The 20,128-nt window shown below is 35.2% G+C and overlaps 1 protein-coding gene across 1 annotated transcript in view; it reads right to left on the bottom strand.

The window, feature by feature from the left end:
• dlgap2a (discs, large (Drosophila) homolog-associated protein 2a) overlaps window positions 1-20,128 on the bottom strand; it is a 158,327-nt gene that overhangs the window by 130,055 nt on the left and 8,144 nt on the right. The window contains exon 2 of the mRNA XM_044142496.1: window positions 16,662-16,716. Within this exon, the coding sequence (XP_043998431.1) occupies window positions 16,662-16,716 (55 nt within the window). The remainder of the gene's footprint in view (window positions 1-16,661; window positions 16,717-20,128) is intronic.

Below are 20,128 nucleotides of genomic sequence, written 5' to 3'. Positions count from 1 at the left end.
TATGTCCTGTCAGGAAGATGGTGCATAAATCATGCACAAACTATACTGAAAGTGTGAAAATGTAGACAGAAAAACTGATAAAGGAATCTTTATTTTCTCACTTTCATCAAATATGTGCAAACAACAACACAAAACGATTGCATAATTGGGTAGTTTAAGGAAAATGATGCATGGTTTTAAAAGATCATAAATATGAATGTAACTTGCCAATCCAATAGCTTAGTGTGAGAATGTGTGAGAATGCATGTGTGAATGAGAATGACTGATTTAATTGTAAAGCATCTTTGAATGTTCTAGTAAAGCGTCATATATTGTTTATGTCATTTTTATAAGCATAGTTTAATCTAAAGCATTCCATTACAGCTTGTGGTATCTCTAAGAAACCTTGTGATCAAGTCAAACTTCTTTCTTTCTGAAAAGAGTTTGTGCAACTCTTTCACAGTGAGGTCTTTAAAGCTGGGTATGTATTTTATAACTTAACCCTGCTTTAAAGACCTGCACAACCTTCTGTAAAGTCTCTGTGATCCTGTCTGTTCACTGATGTTTTCTAACAAATCTCTGAGACCTTCTCAAATAATTTCCTAGTGATATGAAGTTTCGCACACACTGACTCTTTGTGAATTAAGTTCTTCTGATGGCAAATGGTTGAACTGTATTTTATTTTGTACTATTTGAGAGGGTGAGGCAGCATGCAAACCTATGCCAGAACTGTTTTTATGTTCTTCCACATAATTTTAAGCAGTACTTTGGGTTGGTTTATCAGCGAAAACTCCAACAAAATGTATTTAGGTTTCTGTTTGTACTGCTACAAAATGTAAAAAAAAAAAAGTTCAAATAACGTAAGTATTTTTGCAAGACTGTTCAATTTCAATAATGCCCCACTGCTACAGTATCTCCGCCAATTTTTCTTGTGCTCAAGAAGCCTAGCTTCCCCCACACAGTCCGTCATTACCACTTCTCCTTATTCTACCACTTTCTCTTTTTCTCTCCGTCTAGATTTGTATTTCCTTCATTCTTAATCCATCTATTTCTCTCACAGCCCAGGTATAACAGCAAACCAGACAAGACAATGCCACCAACATTAAAACACAGCAAATAAATCTCTACATAAATTTACTGTGTGCGTTGAATGCATGAAACAGTACTATGTAAATGTTATTTGTACACTGAATAAAACAATTTTCTTGCTCCAGAAGAAGTCAGAGACATGCTAAAATCCATGTGACAGAGGTGACAAGAACAGTCACCCAGCTAGGGTTTAGTATAATCCTTCAATTTTATATTTTAGCCAGGTGTGATAACAGAGGCACTCTATCTGCAATAGACTGCTGGCACTGTCAAAAAAATAAAACGTAAAAAAAAATAAGACACACGGTCAAAAGATCACACTCCTGTAATTAAGATTTCACTTCAGAGGTCAGAGGTAATATATGAGAATAAATGTGCCCAGCTGTACGGCACATTAAGCAGCAGCGTTTTTACGTGACCAGGAATAAAAGATGGGTCACCCTAACCATCCCCACAAGAAAAAAACAAATATAACATTAGGGGCATGCGTGGAACAGAAAGTTTAAAGACAAAAAAGAATTAAGAAGACCTGTCAAGCATGAATCTTCCTTTTCCCCTTCCTTCCTTGTAGCATGTGTAAGAAAATATAGTAGAACTAGCTCTGTAGAAAAAGGACAGTGAGAGTGGTAGAATATGTTGAAGTCATTCAAGGATGGGGAAAATATGGTGGCCATGAGGTGCAAACCACTACAACATTAACAAAGCACAATTACAAATTACAAAAGCACCACAACATTAATGAAACCACTACAACATTGAGGAAAGCACTACAATATTAAAACGGAAAGGGTATGTCCCAGTTGGAGACCTGATGGATGACAGTGCTTTTGAACCAGAAGTTATCGCTTGAGCGGGTCGGCCCGTTGTTTCGGTACGTTACAGCATCCGCCATATTGAAAGTGGCTTATCTACCAGCAAGCTAATACAAGTAAATGGACCGAACTTCATAAAGTGCCATTCTGCAAAGTATTTCAAGTTAATGAATGCCACTGACACTATCTCTCACAGATTATTATATATAGGAATGAAAAAAAAGGACAACGTTTTGAACTTTTTGATGTGATTATTTAATTGTTTTGGGGCACAATAATTACATCAAAAGCACTGTCATTCAATCAGCGATCTCTCAGGTCTTCAACTGGGACATACCCTTTTGGTTTTGTTAATGTTGTAGTGCTTTTGTAATTTGTAATTGTGCTTTGTTCATGTTGTAGTGCTTTTGTAATTTGTGATTGTGTTTCGTTAATGTAGTGTTTTGCACCTCTGGGCCACCATAGGAAATGAAGGTGAGTAAAGGACAGGAACAGATAGATAAGATGAAGGTTAGAGTGGGGAAAGAAAAATGATTTGGAAACGGGTTCGGTCAGAGCACTATACTGAAGTGCATCTCTCTGTGAAAGGTATGAATTTTTTCAGGACTTTTACCCCAAAGGAAAAAAAGAAAACGTAGCACCAAGTGATGACATACAGTTTTGTTTCTTTTCCCTCATAGGGAGAATAGATAGAAAGAAAGGGACACAAACTCAAGCAACCTTTTATCGGTGTTCCTCCTTCCTTTCTGGGCCTCTGGCCAGCATGGATGAATGGCAGCTTTGGCCTTCATGTTCCGTCTGCATGGTGGCTTGCTCCATTACAAAGACTGGACAGGGCATGATGTGTGAGTCCATGTCTGCAGAGTACACTTCCTCAAATAACTCTTCACACATCAGCAATCTCCCAAATTCCCACACCGATGGCAGGCAACAGAACTTCTAGCTGTTGACTCCTGGAGTGCTACATCAGAATGTGTTTGGATTCTTTTGATCAGTAACAGAACAAAATAAGTTTCTTTGTTTTTGCTTTAGCTTTTAGGATAAAAATGATTAAATCAATGAGAGCCAAAAGAAAGGTACCACACATTGCCTCGCATTGCATGAACTCCTTAACATTTTGTTATGTTTAAACCACAAACTGTTGTTTAGCTTAGTGGGATTTACTGTGAACAAAAAAACTTACATACATTATATTGGTACAAACCTAAATTCAGCCAAGAATCTGTGGAAAGATGTTAGCCTTGAATTGAGCTGCTTTACAGAGAAAAATTGGCAAAACTGGTAAAATCATAAACTAAAAACCAGCAGCTGTAATTGCAATTGAAAGTGATTCAACAAACATAAATGCATGGAAAACATGTTTAATTTATTTCAAAAGCTTGGAAATCCTTTTCATTGTACTTAATTATACCTCACTTTGTAAAAACGTCAGCAGTTTATTTCACAAAGTACATTTAAGGGGTGTATGTGGTTTTGCAAAGTGGTGTATATTTTTCTGCCTATACCTTTACATTACTTGAATCTCATCAGAATTAGCATTTGGACTCTGGTTTTTGTTGAGTAAATCCCCAGCTATGCAGGACAGCTTATTAATAATTAAAGTATTTAAATGGACTCTTGTCGATATATGCTGACTCAGATCACTTCCTGGCAGAGCTTAATGGTAATAATGGGTGTTCCAATCTTGATTAATTGCCTCAATTTTGCAAGTGATTCAACTGCACCAACAGTGAAAATTTTAATGTGTGGTCAAAATACTATGAATAATAAATGGGGAACAGTGAATATTATATGGGAATACTGATCACAACAAAACATATGGGAACAGATTAGAAGCAGTTAGGAAAAAATCAGAGATAATTATTGATCATCAATCTCCAGTTACGTTTCAATTATCCTCCAAGCCTGCGTACAGAACTACTATGATGTTCAATTAACCCCCCCCTCCCTACTTGAATTGAAGTCTGATTATTTTAGCAGGTTTTTAAAACCTTATTAAATTGTTGTTCACATGTGTAGCTGCAAGCAGAACAAACTCGCTGAGCTGATGCATCCTGATGCCACAGAGCAAAGAAAATTCTTCACGGGTCCCTGGTCTGTTCTCATAGCCCAAATTCCAGCACCGTTTCCTCGCAGGCAATCTGTACCGTGAAAGTGATGTAAAAATCTATAGCAAAGGCCCGTTCACTGAGATTCAGGCTCTCAGTCTTGTCGACTGAAGATAAGCTGACTCATAGTCCATGACAGGTGAATGCTAAGCAATGCGGGTGAATCTTATTACGAGGCTGGGGAGTGAAAAAGTGGCTAAAAGAGCTTTGGAGCTACAGCTTCCTGTGTCCTTGCACAGCCCTTCACCTCCAGAAACAAACCATCTATGCCTAACCAGCAGAAATAACATTTAAATTAATAAGCTAAAAGCCATTAATCAGCACTCCTCTACATAGACATGAGCAATGTTTCTGTACACAATAAAGTAATTATCCAACCAAAAGTAAAGCTCCTATTTTAGACACATAGCACCATCTCATGGCGTATCTAAGAAATTCATCTGTAATTTCAAAATCGTAGTTCCAACTATTACTATTCAGCAGCCCTTTAAGAGTTCCAAAACACTTCAGATGATTATGTTCTGCTACTATAAAACACAAATTTTATTAGATCATTTTTAATCAGATTACATTTCCTTCCCGGAAGTCATAAGAATTTCAAAAGTATGATTGTATCTATTCACAGGCACTGGATTCTTTCCAAATGAACAAAACGTTTACAAGGTGAAAAAGTAGAAGAGCAAATGTGAACATTTACATAAAACCTTATGTGTAAGCACCTTGCTAAAGGACCATACCTCTAAAGCTTTTCACATGTCAATGTACAACCATAAGGTTTACAAGGATTGTATGTCAGAGTCAAACAAAGTTACAAAGTAGAAAGAAAACCTATGAAAAACCTAGACAGGTCAGAGATTAAGTTCAGTGAGACAAATATATTTCCCAAAATATGTAAAAAGACATACTCTAAAATGATCAACAAAAAGTTCAACAAAATATTGTCTCAGAGCATCTTAATATAAATACACAACAAACTTTTGTAAAATATGTGTATTTGAATTTTGAAAACCCACATAATTTTCCATCCTATCACCTACACATATGTGTTGGGCAATCACATAAATCTCAATCAGACACTGATTTTTTTTTTTACTTACTTTTTACTCACTAATCTCCTGTAATCTCTCAATACGGTTAACTTTAAAATAGTGATGGTTGGGTTTACTTCCACTTCCACTGATAATGTAGAATTCAATTTATAAGTTCAAGGCAGCTTTGCGTGTCCTTATCATTAATCCCTGATGTTCTCTGCTGATGCTAGACAGTGAAGGGAAGAACACTATCACTGCTGTCCTAATAAGACCCCGGTTCCCCCTGTGGTGGTCCCAAAAGGCTCTCATTTAGGTCTGTGCTGTCAGGCACACTAGATGGATGGACAAGATAACAGCCATGTGTCTTCATAACTGTCTGTCTGTTCATTTGGGTGGAGTGGCTTCTTGGAGTGTTTCCTTTTTTTGGCCATGAGTAGCAAAATTGGTTTCTGCAGCCATACAAATGAGAGTTACTGTGTTGTTTTCCATGTCTGAGGGTGTCAAAAATGAATTACAGAAATCTGTCTAATTAAAGAAATACAAACTCTTTGCAAAAACATGATGAGTACTCTGGTCTAAATATCCACAGCATACAGTAAATATATTAGAAAAGTCTATGTCTATTTTATGTCTGATCAGTCTTAGTCTATTTTGAGTTTAAGGGTAAGTGTTAGTAACTGGATCATGTTTTCTGATCAACTGAGTCTATTTCTTTTTGCTGTGTTGAGACACTTCTTCATTGATAGGTGACAGCGTGTTGGAGCATAAGGCCAGTTTCTGCAAAGCAGAGTTCAATTCTTGACAGAAAATGTGTGGGATCCATCTTGAAAGCAGATAAAGTTGTCATTGTTTTATGATTCTGTTAACTTTGACCCACAGTCATTACCCATTTCAAAACTCAATATTTCTCCTGACTCAAATTTCTAGGTTTTCCAGAATTTTATAACACAAAAACTAAGTTTTCAACAAAATGGGAGTGTAGAAATGAGCTTCCTCAAAGTATTTGCATGTCTTTATTAATGATAATTCCAACCAACATTTTAAGAGGGTCATTGTACGTTGCATGTTATACTCCTACTCTAATTTTTGGCATTAGCTTGAAATATTTAGATATCATTTGGATTTGCTTTTGCATTAAAACAGATATATATATTTATTTATGGTCATGCAATATAATCTTCAGGATATTAGGATACAGATTATACATCTTAAAAAACACATCACAGAAATACAAAGGTATGTGCTGACTGATAAAATATAACTGAATAAATAAACTATATGATTTATATGCCGATTTTCTCAATGTTTTCAGTTCAATTCAACTCCAAAATACTTTATGAATCCCTAAACAAAATTAAATGTATATCAAAAATAATACCACTGGTATAATCCCAAATGTCTTTAATTTTTTTTTATCAAATATATTTAATAAGATTAATAGAGAACCATTCTACAGCTTGTTTTATTTTATAGCTTTGTATTTCTTTTTAGTCACCCAAATCCTCTCTGCTCGTTAGGCCTGCATTGTCCTGATGAGCTGCGAAATGAATCTGACACTGGTCATCTTTCATCGTCTGACCAGTCAGACGCATCTTATGGTCAGATGCATGGTTCTGACCATAAGAGGTGCACTCAAGCAGGCAGGACATCATTGCAGAAGCAGTGATGTCTTTGCCAGTTATTCCCAACATTGCTCTACTGCAGACCTCAAATGATTATAGACAGATGAGCTGGAGGTCATTTTGTGCAATAAAAATACCACACAGTGTCACAAGTTCTTAGATGATTTTTACTTGTGATTTTACTATGTCTTGTAGGAATTTTGTCAACAGAATGCAAAACAAAAATTGAAAAAAAATTGTGAAGTCAGACAAATCTTCTTTTCAGTGTCAACTCTTGCTCAAAATAATAAAGAAATATAAAAGCAAATAGACTCTTTATGACCTGAAAAAGTTTGCCAATTCTGAATTGAGGCCCTAGTGATCCAAAATGGGGTAGCTTTACCCACATGTGTGTAGCCATGTCAGCCACACCCAGCCACAACCACAGTAAATAGAATTCTCCCAGATCAGACCATGGAATGCACAAAAAAAATACCACCTGCTAAAAGCTGTTGGTATCCAAGTTGCAGAAACAAGAAAAAGTGACTTTAAAGAAAAAAGAAATGATCGTAGGTAAACAAAAACCCCGTTTTAATTTTTAGATTGAAATTGAGGGTGTGTATGTGTAAATGATTATTATTTATTCCTACTTAGTTACAAGTTATTTCAAAACTTTTGCATATGCACCCAATTATTTTACAAGGTGATACATTTTCAACTTTATTAATGCTTTTATCACCTATGTGTTACAGCCATTTTCCCTCAATATTTGCAACATTGCATTTTTATTTCGTGTCAGATGATATTTAATGGGACTTCTTTGAAGGGATTATATAATGTTTACACATGAGTAAAAACAACAAACACAAAAATTATAGCCAAAATATTGTCTTTTTACTGGGAATATTTGTATCTACACACAAATACCAACAATACATGTTCAAGAGAAAAATATCAGAGCAGAACAACAATTTGAGTTTTTTCTCTCATGTTTGGTTTGATCCTGAAAGAAAAAAGGAAAAAAATCACATTACAGTTAGCTTCTCCAAGCAGCCAATTGCTGGGCCACTGGCTGCAGCTCCTCCACAGTTAATGTCCTTTCCTCTAAAACCAAACGGATGTCGGAAACAGGCATGGCTGCTGTTATTTGTTACTATCATAGCACCAAAACTAAATCTGAGCCTCTGTAAATACCACACAGACAAAAATGCAGGCTGACAGGCGGAGAAAATGTTTCTTTTTGTTAAAGGTGATAGTATGAGTTATCACCCATTTCTCGGGACTTGCACACCTGACAGGAGAAAAAAGTAGGACAAATGTAGCCAATGAAACTGCCGTTTTCATTTTTATAATTCAGTTCTCTTTAAACAGCAGTGGAACTGTGGGGGCACATTGGTTCCCATGCAATAACACATAAAGAGATACTATGTATTTGATATTATTTGAAACAACTCTCCTTGTCAGGTGTCAGAGAGCTTCAGGCTACTAAACGAGTACCATCTATTCACAACTGCTGCCGTGTTAATAATGAGAACTGGGATAAGTAGCGTTGTTTCAGTGTAATTGCAGCAGTGGGAGAAACATGTTCAGAACATTGAGTACAACAACAACAACAACAACATAGGCTTCAGGGAAAGTAGCAGGATAAAAGAAGGTGAAAAGAGAACAACTGCATGATGTCAAAGAGGAAAATGTTTGGGTATCCAACACGGCCAAAATTATTAACTGTGTTGTAATCTGAGCTGGACTGTCATAAACATGAAATCTCTGCAATTTTACACAGTTTGAGGTTTGACAGGCAATTTTTGGATCACATCATTTTAGGAAAGCCTCATATTCCTCTCTTTTGGTCTATCACTGAGGCTGTTCAACAATATTTTCTTCTATAAATATAATTCATAGAAGAAAAGTCCCTTCATATCTTCTATATCTATCTACATTTGTTATTTAGCTTGTCACTGATTTTAAAGCCACTGAGAAATTGAACCGGAATTGGGAGATTTTATGGATAACTGGTCCTGATCTGCCAAATGGAAACTGGAAAGAGCTCAATTCTACACCGCCAGGTTTTTTTCTTAGAAATTCTGAGTTTGGAAATCAGTTTCATCTCTATATTTTTTCCACAGATCATTAGATTTTTTTTTAATTGATAGAATTTAAGAAACAAATGTAACAGCAAGTTAAATGGCTTGTTGGACTGCTTCAGAAGGGCTTAACAATGTCAGGAGACAACTGTATGGTGTGTAATTTAAACACATTCCATTCTTCCAAAACGAAGAAGCCTGAAATGAGTGAGTGGATATAATCTTTTATTTTTCATTTTGGGCAGACAAGGGTGCAAAAAACTATTTTGAATTTCCGGGGTTGGTATTTATAGAGCAGGTTTGTTTTTTCCATTACTCATCTAAAATATCGGCATGTTACTCAGTAGCATCCTTAATCCTTCATTCAAAAGATTAATACAAGCAATTTTGCACAAGTTATCAATGCTTCCTTTCGTGAAAATTAGCAAAAGCTGAACTTAAAGAAAATCAATTTAATGTGAAGACAGAGGAGAAAGCAACAACAGCAACAGAAACATATGAAAGAAAGAACACACCTATATTTGGGACAACATGTATGTGCAATTTAAAAAAGCCTATTAATTCTTATTATACTTTTTAAACACATGCTGAAATAATTTTAAAGTTTTAGTGCTCTATTGTTCATGTGAAATAGATTTTATTATCTATAGAAACTAATTGTGAAGCATTTCTATTCAGTATCACCACAGGCTATTATTTTTTGTATCTACAGATACATTTTCAGGAAACTTTGTACTTCAGAAAGCAATCTAAGTGATCAGCCATGCTGCAGACTACAGACAAGCTTTTACAATCACCTGCTTACTTCACCTTGCAACCCCAATTCTATCAAGCTGTCCCATGAAAATAGGAGGTATTAACATGCAGGTAGCATGATGCAGTTTCATCTTGGGTTTCCTCAGAGAATGCCGAGAGGAAGCTTGAGGAAAGCCACTTTCCTTTGAGCCAAGAAATTATATTTTTACAATAAATTCAGCATACAATAAATATATGTCTATTGTTGCATAATCCCATTTTAAGCAAGAAAGATGTATCATTAATTGCACTTTCATTATCGCAACATAAACATCTCTCATTAACACTGGAGTGACCTTGAAAAGCAATCAAACCCCTAACAGTTATCAGATTATGTCACATTACAACCACACACATCCATTTATTTTTCTGGGTTTTGATAATAAGCCAAGAAAAAGCAGCGTATAATTGGTTATGAGAAGGAAATGGATAAATAATTTAGAAATAAAATGTGGAAAGTGTGGTATGAGTGTGCATTTGGTGACTATACGTGAGCCTCAGCTGCAATCACAAGATTTATTTTTTTGTAGCTTTCTACCATTGCATATAAATTTAGCTTCTGATCAACTTTGACCAGTTTCCATGTTTCTGCTGAAGACAAGAATCCACACTGCAACGTGCTGCATGGCACACTTAATGCTTTGCATGTAGACCATCAAGTAATATATATATATATATATATATATATATATATATATATATATATATATATATATATATATACACACCTCATGATGTGCAGATTTTTATATATCATGCTTTCTTTTTTATAAACACCACATTATGTTAGTCACTTAAAATCCCAACAAAATAAGTTTTTATATGTGGTTGTAATGTGAAAATTAGAGGGGGATAAAAACAGAAAGTGAAATGTAATATTTTTGCAAAGGATTGTCATTCTGTTTTGACAAACATAACATAGAAGGAGTAAGCTATTGTTTTTTTACTGCTGCAACAGTGAAAACTACAGCTCTAGTCATGTAGATGGTACAGGTTGTGAACTGATTGTTGATTGATGAGCACAGAAACACAATGTGTTGAAGTAATCAGAGAGCCGATGAGGAGGGAAGCAAGGAGACGAGGAGAAAATGAAAAGCTTTTTAGCAGAGCAACAGCAACAGATTGTCTTTCTTGCTGAACTCGATGACATCGTCATTCATCTGTTGATAAGCGACCTAAACGACTTACAGACTCCATGTTGAATCAAATCTTCCTCTCCAGTTTACTCATTATGTCAGGAAGGTTGAGATATGCAGCCTACTGAGGCCAGGTGTCCTCCTGACTAACTTCAATAAGAAGTCTCCAGAGGGACAAGCACAAAAAAATACATATTTAAATTATGGGATATCAGCAGGCTCTCTGATTTTCATAATTCCAAAAAACAGAGGCTATTCATTTTTATCAAATTGTCACGCCAGTTATTGAAAAAAAATAAATAATAATAATAAAGCAAAACCAAGTGGTTCTTTTCAAAATGAATCTGTACTGGACTGTCTGGTTGAACTTAACTGTGAGGTATATTTGAACCATTCATACTTAAATGAAAACCTATTATCTCAAAGGATAAGCCAGTCCACAGACAGCAGTCAAGAAACACAGAGCATCAGTTTCAATTGTTACATTTTTAAGAACTTTAGGAACTTCTACACCAGCACTGTTGCAAAAATAAAGTTTTAATAATAATGACAACGTTTGGCAAACATAAAGAGTCTTATTACTAAGGTGACAAGATTTTCAGCTTACTGAGGAGCTGAAAAATAATCATGCAGGAGATAATCAACTGAAAGAAGATGCATCCCTTAGGCCAATAAAATGATTTCTATATGAAATGTTTTTTACTTTGTTGCTGATCAAAAGAATCAGGGACGGTAAATTATAAGTTTCTTTCTAATGCAGTATAACTGGATCTTTGTGTATACTAATAACTTGAAACTTCGGTTGTCTGTATATTTAGAGGAAATGTTCCAGAGGGGAAGAAAAAAGTCTTGTGCAAAGCTACCCACTCTTAACAGTTCAGTGAGTCTGCCTTCATGGTGCTGGAGGGAGTGCCGAGAAAAAGAGAGAGTTGATGAGCTGGTTGTCAAGGGTAAACACTCACTGCAGGAATTAGGAAAGAATTAGACTGCCAGCTCTCTTCAATTTGCTCTTCTCCCTGCAAGTCAAGTTTACATAAGTTCTGAATATTCTTTGTATATCCAAAGCAAAGTGTCTGAAATGTGGGGAAGGATGTACGGCGAGAGTGTTCTCTACAACACCACAGAGGAAAGAGACAGCCCGCCCGTTAATTATGCGAACTAATAGAGCAGCTGCTGTTTCATTCTCATGTCAGAAAGATTCACAGTGGGGAGAAGAAGTTCAGACAAGACATGTGAAGCATTAAGATGGACATGTTGTGACTCCAGACAGAGGCTCCATAAGGCACAAGAGCCATTAAAACTGTTGTAGCTCAGGGACTTTGCTGTTTCTGAAGCAGGACAAATAGAAAACATTTTAGACTGCCGAGATATGTAGGATCAAGTAAGATTAGGACTAAAACACCCCCTTACATGTAGATTTGTGAGATTTTCCAAAGGAATTTTAAAACAAAAATACATATATATGTAAAATGTATTTTTGTTTTTTGTTTTAAAATTCCTTTGTAAAATATCACAAATCTACATCTAAAGGGGTGTTTTAGTCCTAATCTTGCTCTCTCTCTAAAAAAAAAAAAAAAAAAAAAAAAAAAAAAAAAATCAATAGCCAGTTAGTATATTTCCCCTGCAGTATCCACAATCCAGTATTGTATTCCCAGTATTGCAATACTGAAGATTGCAATACTATATATATATATATATATATATATATATATATATATATATATATATATATATATATATATATATATATATATATATATATATATATATATATTTATTTATTTATTTATTCTCTCTTGGTTTTCTGGCTTCCTCCCACAGTCCAAAGACATGACTGTCAGGTTAATTGGTATCTCCAAGTTGTCTTAGGTATGAGTGTGTGCATGGTTGTTTGTCCTGACTGATTGATGATCTGCCCTGGAATTACCTCTCCTCTCACCCAATGACAGCTAAAGATAGGTACCAGCCCCACCACCAGGATAAGCAGGTACTGTGGATACTGCAGGGGAAATATACTATCTGGCTATTGATTTTTTTGTTTGTTTGTTTCAGAGGAACCCTTATAAAACAAAATGTTATGAGCTGCACTGACAACCACAAATACGTACTTCGGAGATAAATGTACAAGGAAAAAACTGGGACAGCTGATTAGTCTAAACAAACATAAAATAGCAAAATATTCATCTTATTATGTAAAAACAGTTTGTGTCACAAAACTGTTTCCTACATGATTTGTTGTGTTTTAATGTAATATCCTTGAAATCATGTTTTGAATTTATTAGCAAGTAAAGCATAATGTTCAACGCTAAAGTCTGTTGCAGGTTTAGTCATTTTTGATTCTGACGAATGCCTGAAAAAGTGGACCTTTTTGAAAGGTTTTATGCCGCTACATCCAGAACAAAAAAGTGACAACTTTTTTAGTTAGGCAACATGCAAAGCCATTACTTTGAATGCTCTACTCATGCAATTGAAAGTGTTAGCATGCTGTTAGTAAGTATTACACAGGCCCAGCCACAGCTACATCCTAGTTTTAAAATATGCATCACAATAATGCTAAGTTCCACGATGAACAAGAGGAATGTAAACAAGGAGGGAGCATCAGAGATAAATTTGGCAATTGCATGTGATAATAAAACTTAACAACTAAAAGAGAAACTAAATAAAATCTCCAAGAATAAGAACATGTTAAATGGAACGTTCCCAATACATTAAAAGATAATGTAAGTTTTTAATTGTGTAGTTCCAGCTATTGTAATGACATGACACCTAAATAAAGGCATCAGATTCTGTGAAACATTCACTAAATTCTACTGGTTATGTGAAGCAAAATCCCTCGTATCCTCCTTCAGTGGCTCTGAACATGTGATCACTAAGACGCAAGAATTTGGCTTTGACAAAGCCACAGGAAGACCATAATGGCAGGATGCAAGAACTTTCAGCACAAACATGAGAAGAGGCACCAAAAATAGTCAAATCATCACACATTAATTCATGTGTATAAACAGAAAAGGCATGGAGTCCATTAGGAGTAGAAGGGGGGATGCCAGTGACAGGCAGAGTGAAGGATAAGACTCTTCCCTTCAGTTTTTTATGCAAATGCTGTCAAAGCACAGAGAAGAATTTGAGAACAGATGGGAGAACTTAGTGCAAACTATGAGATCTGAGATGGTGGTCAGAAGAGGGCGCCATAATTCAATATAACGGAGCACAACAGGGCACATAAACATAAAAACACAGAATGCAGCATACAGTCACCATCACCAGCAGATTAAATCCATTTTCTGTTGTTTGATCTTAAAGTTATGCTTAAAAAATATCCTCACTCCACTTCAACATTTTACAGCAATAAGTGTCCTCAGATCAGATTAGAACTATAATGTATTTTCTAATTAGCATAACCAAAAGATGTGTTTACTTAAAGCAACTGGTCATCACCTTTAAATTCGAGATCTGACAACAATGCAAATGAGTAATGCTTCTAACAAATGCACTGAACACAAAGCTGGAATCTACAAGCCTCGTTTCTATGGCAACAAGATGCCAAAGTAAATGCTACTTTGCAGCAGTCCTGGTTTCATTCAGCTCAGCAGTGATCAATAAACTTTAATGGAGCAGGTTTTTTTTCTTCTAAGTGATGTGCTGTGTGCTTTTCTAACAAATGCATTCAGTCATAAAAGCATCATTTTCAGAGAGGTGAACTGCTCTTCACAACCTTAACTGAGGCTTCAAGCTGATACAGCCAAATTAATTTTGATACCACGATTGCATTCACATGCCTGCACATAACTTAATACATATGCAGAAACCCTAAAGTGAAAGCAAGGTTAGCTCTATCCAACACAACTTTGCCCCAAATTCTCAGTGAAAAAGATTAAACTATTTGGATGCAAGTACAGTGCCTTTGGCAGTATGTAAAATATTAATTTCACACATGGAAATAGCTTACAGTTGTTACATGTGCCCAGTAGCAAGCTTCAGTGTATTTAATTACACTCAAGGTTGCAACTCCACCCTTTTTGTGATTCTGTCTGTCACATCAGAACAATGCGCTGTAGTAGCAACTAAAAAAAGAAAAAAGAAAAAAAAAACAAAATGCCAAACAGAAGACCAAGGTCATAATCAAAGTTGCATTATTACCATAACAAAATTGACATGAGCCTTAAAAAAAATAAAACAATCCCCCTGCACCCCGAGCAGCATCTGAAGCTTTGGTAATGAAATGAATGGAGTGTGAACCCATTTGCATGCAGTCTCATTGCAATTGAGGGCCTTGGGAGGTTGAGCTGCCAAAGGAGAGCCCATAAATAGGTACAAAGGTAGTCATTACGGTCAGAACAGTGGTCATGTACCTGAATATATTTCCCTGCTCTTCAATTTCATCAGCAACCTCTTCATACCTGAAATGATGTGAAGAAGCCCATCATCATCACAAGTCACAGTAACTGCTCCCAAATGTGTCCCTCCCTTTGTCAATTAAATTTGACAAACAAACCAAAGTAATTAGAAATGCATCAACTTGTGGCCTATTTACAATCTGCACATTCTAAAAGGTTTTGAATCGCTGATAATTTACTGAAATGTAATTTTCTTTTAATAGCTAAAATGAAGTTCAAATATTTTATTATTTTCTTTATGCTACAAGCACTTATTATTTATAATAGAAACAAGAAAATTCCCACTATGTGCTGTACAGCTTGTTAGTATGATTATTGTAAATGAAACACAAAATTATTAGAGTTTAGCATGTGATAAGAGTAATTAGTGTAGAGTAGCTACCATTTCTAAACTCCTTTTTGAATATATTTTAAGACATTACTTTCCAAAATGTTGCAAATGTTTCTAAATCCAGCGTATTTTATAATACACAGATTAAAAGTGTCTCATTGTCTCTGTCCTTTATAATCTCTTCCATTCTTACCTCCCCTGTCCTTTTAACCATTTTAAAATTATTCATTCAATTTATTTTTTAAGTCTACTTTTGCTAAAGTCCAATTTGGCTCTGATCCATTTAAACCCTGCAAGTGACAGGGAAAGAGAAGCTTTTTGACTTTTTCTGTATATGAGCCAAATTAACTGTTGACCCAAAAAGTCAACAGAAATTGTCTATTTTAGAAAACAATAATTTTCTGTTTACATTCTGCTCTGACTATAAGAGGATCAGCCAGTGGAGGGTTTGCATATGCACGATTGATTAGCAGGGTGGACAAGTAGCTAGGGAGGAGCTCTGACTACAGCTGGAAGGGACTGCTGAGTTAGGACTTTACACCCTGTGAGTGCTTCAGAAGGGGAGCAACCACTGCACTCGAGAAGAATGAAAATGATTCATGGCTTTACATTAGATTCACCAGAAAAAAGGTGAAAAACCTGTTGCTAGTCCCTTTTTTGAAAAATAGTTGCTGGTAATCTGAAAACTTACAGTATATACCAACAAAGACATTAAGTTAGCCACAGACAAAAAAATAGTAAGAGAAACTTCATAACGTTTTTTTTTTTTTTTTTTTAAATACCATACTGAAAATAGTCAACTTCAATCTCTTTCCACTCAGTAATGGCATTCACGTGGAAGTGTCCTTGTCAGAACAGCCTTTATTTCAAAAACTGATTCTAAGGGCCAATCTAGCTTGAAATTGTTCAGATGCTGAATTATCTGTGCATCTCTCAAAACCATGATGTTTTTTAGGACTATGTCAAAATTTAGTAACTTTGCCAGTTAGTTAGTTAGTAGTTTAACGATAATTACAGAACGCTGAAGAGGAAATTACAATCATAAACTGACATCAGTTTCATTTGGACAGAGAGGAACAAGAAAGATACAATTTGTGTGAGATATATTACCATCAAGCTGTAGAGGAACACAACACAGACAAGAACAGACAAATGTTCACCCCCCTGGATCACAACCTCCCCTCCTCATCTGACTGTCCATACCTCAGCATGACCACACACGCATTAAAATCACGAGTGACTCTACTTTTATCCTGGTGCTGAGGGTTTAGAAGAGAGGGGACCCTCTGCTCAGTCCTTACCTGTTTTCTTGTCAGGTAAGATACAGCAATGTTTCTGCAGAATGCCTGGTAACACCTTCCAGGAAACAACATGGGAATGGGGGTTGCACAGAGGGGGGTTGTGACAGAAGGGAGAAAAGAAGGGAGAAAAAAAAGACATTAATATCACAGAAGCTCAAAGCACATAAACAAGTTGGAGTTCTGAGGAGACACACTGACACATGCTGGGATCCTCATTTACAGAGCAGAAACAGATACCCAATTCTGACACCATTAGAATCAAAGCAGAAGCCTCCACAGTTCTCTAAGACTTTTCTCGTGCACACTGATCATAGCAGAGCAGCACAAAATGATAGTTGCAGCGTGGGTATGTACATGGAAGATGCTTTTATAAACTCCCTATTTCAAATTCCGTCCACATACAGTCAAAAGTGGGTGAAATGGCATGTGAATATGAATAAAAATCTAAAATCCTCCATCATTAAAATAACATTAGAAAAACAGGGTGGTAAAATCGCAAGCCTTCTTTTGATTCACCAGTTTTGTTATTCCAGGGAATTGTGGCTGCAAACATAATTGCACTACTCACATGCCGGAGGTGGTCACACTAATCAATAATGCATGCTTACAGCATATCCCGTGAGTTCACTAAATCTTTAACCAATCTGAACTTAAATTTGAGCTTCAGACATTTTGAATCATTATTCCCCCTACATTTCTTTCCCAAGATTGAAAGCTGAACTTGCAATCTATTTTATTTCCATGATAATGGTTTCAGTAAGCTTTGTTGTGACGTGGAATATTATCGCTATTGTCTAGGATTTCCACAAGCGGAAAATGATAAGAACAAAGACAAAGAAAGATGTGGTTTTAAAAGGGCTAACAATACCTCTTTGTCCTTGCAGCTGACTGACAACTCCATCACAGTCTGTAACCACTGTAGAGATTTAATATAGACAGGCACTCTTACTTTTTGTCCTACTCTTCTGTTCATTATTAATTTACATACACACTTAAATGGTTATCTCAGGCTCTACCGACTGACAAACTAATTTTGTTTCTCTCAGGGATTCAATAAGAAACATCAGATAAGCCTTCATTTTAATTAAAGAGGGTAGAACATGACAGTCCTTCTCCCAAAGAGAGAGAAAAGATATTTAAAAACAGAAATTAATTCAAATGGACAATGATGAAATTATCAAATGAAAGGTCTTAAGCACATACACTTTTATATGCCAACAATAACTTTATACTAATAATATTTAGAAAAAGCTTTAAATTACATGTTTTTCAAGAAACTATGATGAACATCAGAAATATGTTATGTAATAAAAATTTGTTTGGAGGCAGATGCATTTTCTGAGAAAAAAAAAAAATGAAGATGATAACCTGGATATATTTGGTACCTGCATATTTTTTGCTGTTTATATTCTTTGTATTTAGTCATAACAGGATTTTATTTATTTATTTCAAATTTATTTATTTGAAATAAATGTATTTTATTTATTTCAAATCTATTCATTTGAAATAAATGTATTTTATTTATTTCAAATTTTATTGGAAATTTATTTCAAATGTTTTGAAATAAATTCAAAATATATTTAAAAATATATAGTTTCAATTTAAAAGATAGAGAACAGCAGAGGTTAATTTATGAATTACAATTATCAAATGAGTCCAAAATTGAACTGCAAAATGCCCACAATAATTTAAAAAAAATTAACAAATAAGCTTTTATAGATGTTATTTGAGTTTAATTGGATTAATAGAAATTAATTAGTAGGAAGGGCAAATATTAATCAAACTGTTCCTAACAACAATTAAACTATAGATTCTTGGGTTCTTTATTTCCCTGTCTGTCTCACAGGTCTTTAGAGTGGTGTGGTGATGTGTTCACATCCGAGACACCCACCACTCTTTCTTTGCTTTCTTTGCTCATTTCCAGTTAATTTGGGGAATCAAGCTCTTAACAGATGGTGTTTAGACACAAGCCAATGACAGCGTAAAAGACTGAGGAAACTAAACAAAAGAGATCAAATTCCTTTATAGATGTTGAGCACAAAAATAACATTTGGGCTCCAATAGCAGAGCAAGGACCTTTTCAGAAAGATCTAGAAATATACCACCTTTCATTGGATAAAATTCAGAGGAATTTGTACATGGTTAGTTTGCTTTTAGTACTTAACGCTCTGACTTGCCGCAGATTTTTCAGTCCAATGAAAGAGAAATGGCAAACTCTATCTTGTCAGCATGGGAACTGCTTATGAGAATTGAGGATGTACATACAACTTCAGTATGAAAATATATTTATATGCAGTGGTGTGAAAAGTATTTCAAGATTATTCTACTTTTGTTTCTTTCACACAATACTCATTAAAAATGTACCATGGAGTTTATACATTTTTTTTGTATGGCAACATGTCAACATGTTGTATAGCAAACCTTAGACTGATCTTTGTGTTGTTTTAGGTCAGCACTGGTTTTCACCTTTGATATTCCCCATGAATGCCACTTTATATATTTTTTATCTTTTTTATTGGTGAAACAAACACTGACGTCAATGGATGCAGGTGAGGCCTGCAGAGCTATGAATATTGTTCTAGGCTTTTTTGTGACCTCATGGATCATTAATCTGCTCTTGGAGTAATTTTGGTTGACCAGTCTCTACTGGACGATTCGCCACCATTCCTTCTATTCTCTATTTAGATAATAACTCTCATTTTGGTTCACTGGAGTCACAAAGACTTATCACTGTGTAACCCCTTCCAGACTTTTCAATTACTTTATTTCTAATCTGTTCCTGAATTTCTTCAAATTGAGAAATAATGCACTGCTTTTCTGAGCTCTTTTATTTTATTTAATCTAATCAGCTATATTCAATTTAAGTATTATCTTAAACACAGAGGTCTGCCAGTAATTAGTAATAAAATAAAACATGTATCTCAACTTTCTATAAAAAAAGTATAGTTATAGTTAGATGATAACTACAACTATGGTGGTTGGTTTTTCACATAGCACCAGACTAAGATGTCTAAAAGTATTATTTTGAAATATTTGTTTACCTTAGGTTTTCTTTGGAACACTTGTTTGATACCCCAAGTGGGAAAAACATGCAAAAAAGAAGAAAGGATAAAACCTTTCCATACAACATTTAAACTCTTCTTATGACAAAGGTAATATTGCATAGATTCTAAAGTTTAGTATGTATTTATAGTAAGTGTTAAGAGATCTAATGTGGTTAAACTGAAATATGAAATCTGCAATTTAAATCACACACAGGATGGACAGAAACTGTAATGCACTGCCTGCAAAAAAGGTTACAGATCAGAAAGCTTAAAAGAGGCATGAAAACACAAACCCATGACAGTCAGATAGAACTAATGCTGCTGACTGGTTTGCACATTTGTATTGGACAAGTGTGGAAAACAAGCTGTCAGAAACAATGCTACTACTTGCCTCTCATTTACGCTTTGAAAAGATTGGAGTCT

The sequence above is a fragment of the Gambusia affinis genome, linkage group LG16, assembly GCF_019740435.1.
Source record: "Gambusia affinis linkage group LG16, SWU_Gaff_1.0, whole genome shotgun sequence".
In the NCBI taxonomy this organism is placed as follows: Eukaryota; Metazoa; Chordata; class Actinopteri; order Cyprinodontiformes; family Poeciliidae; genus Gambusia; species Gambusia affinis.
This window is presented reverse-complemented; position numbering and strand designations above follow the sequence as displayed.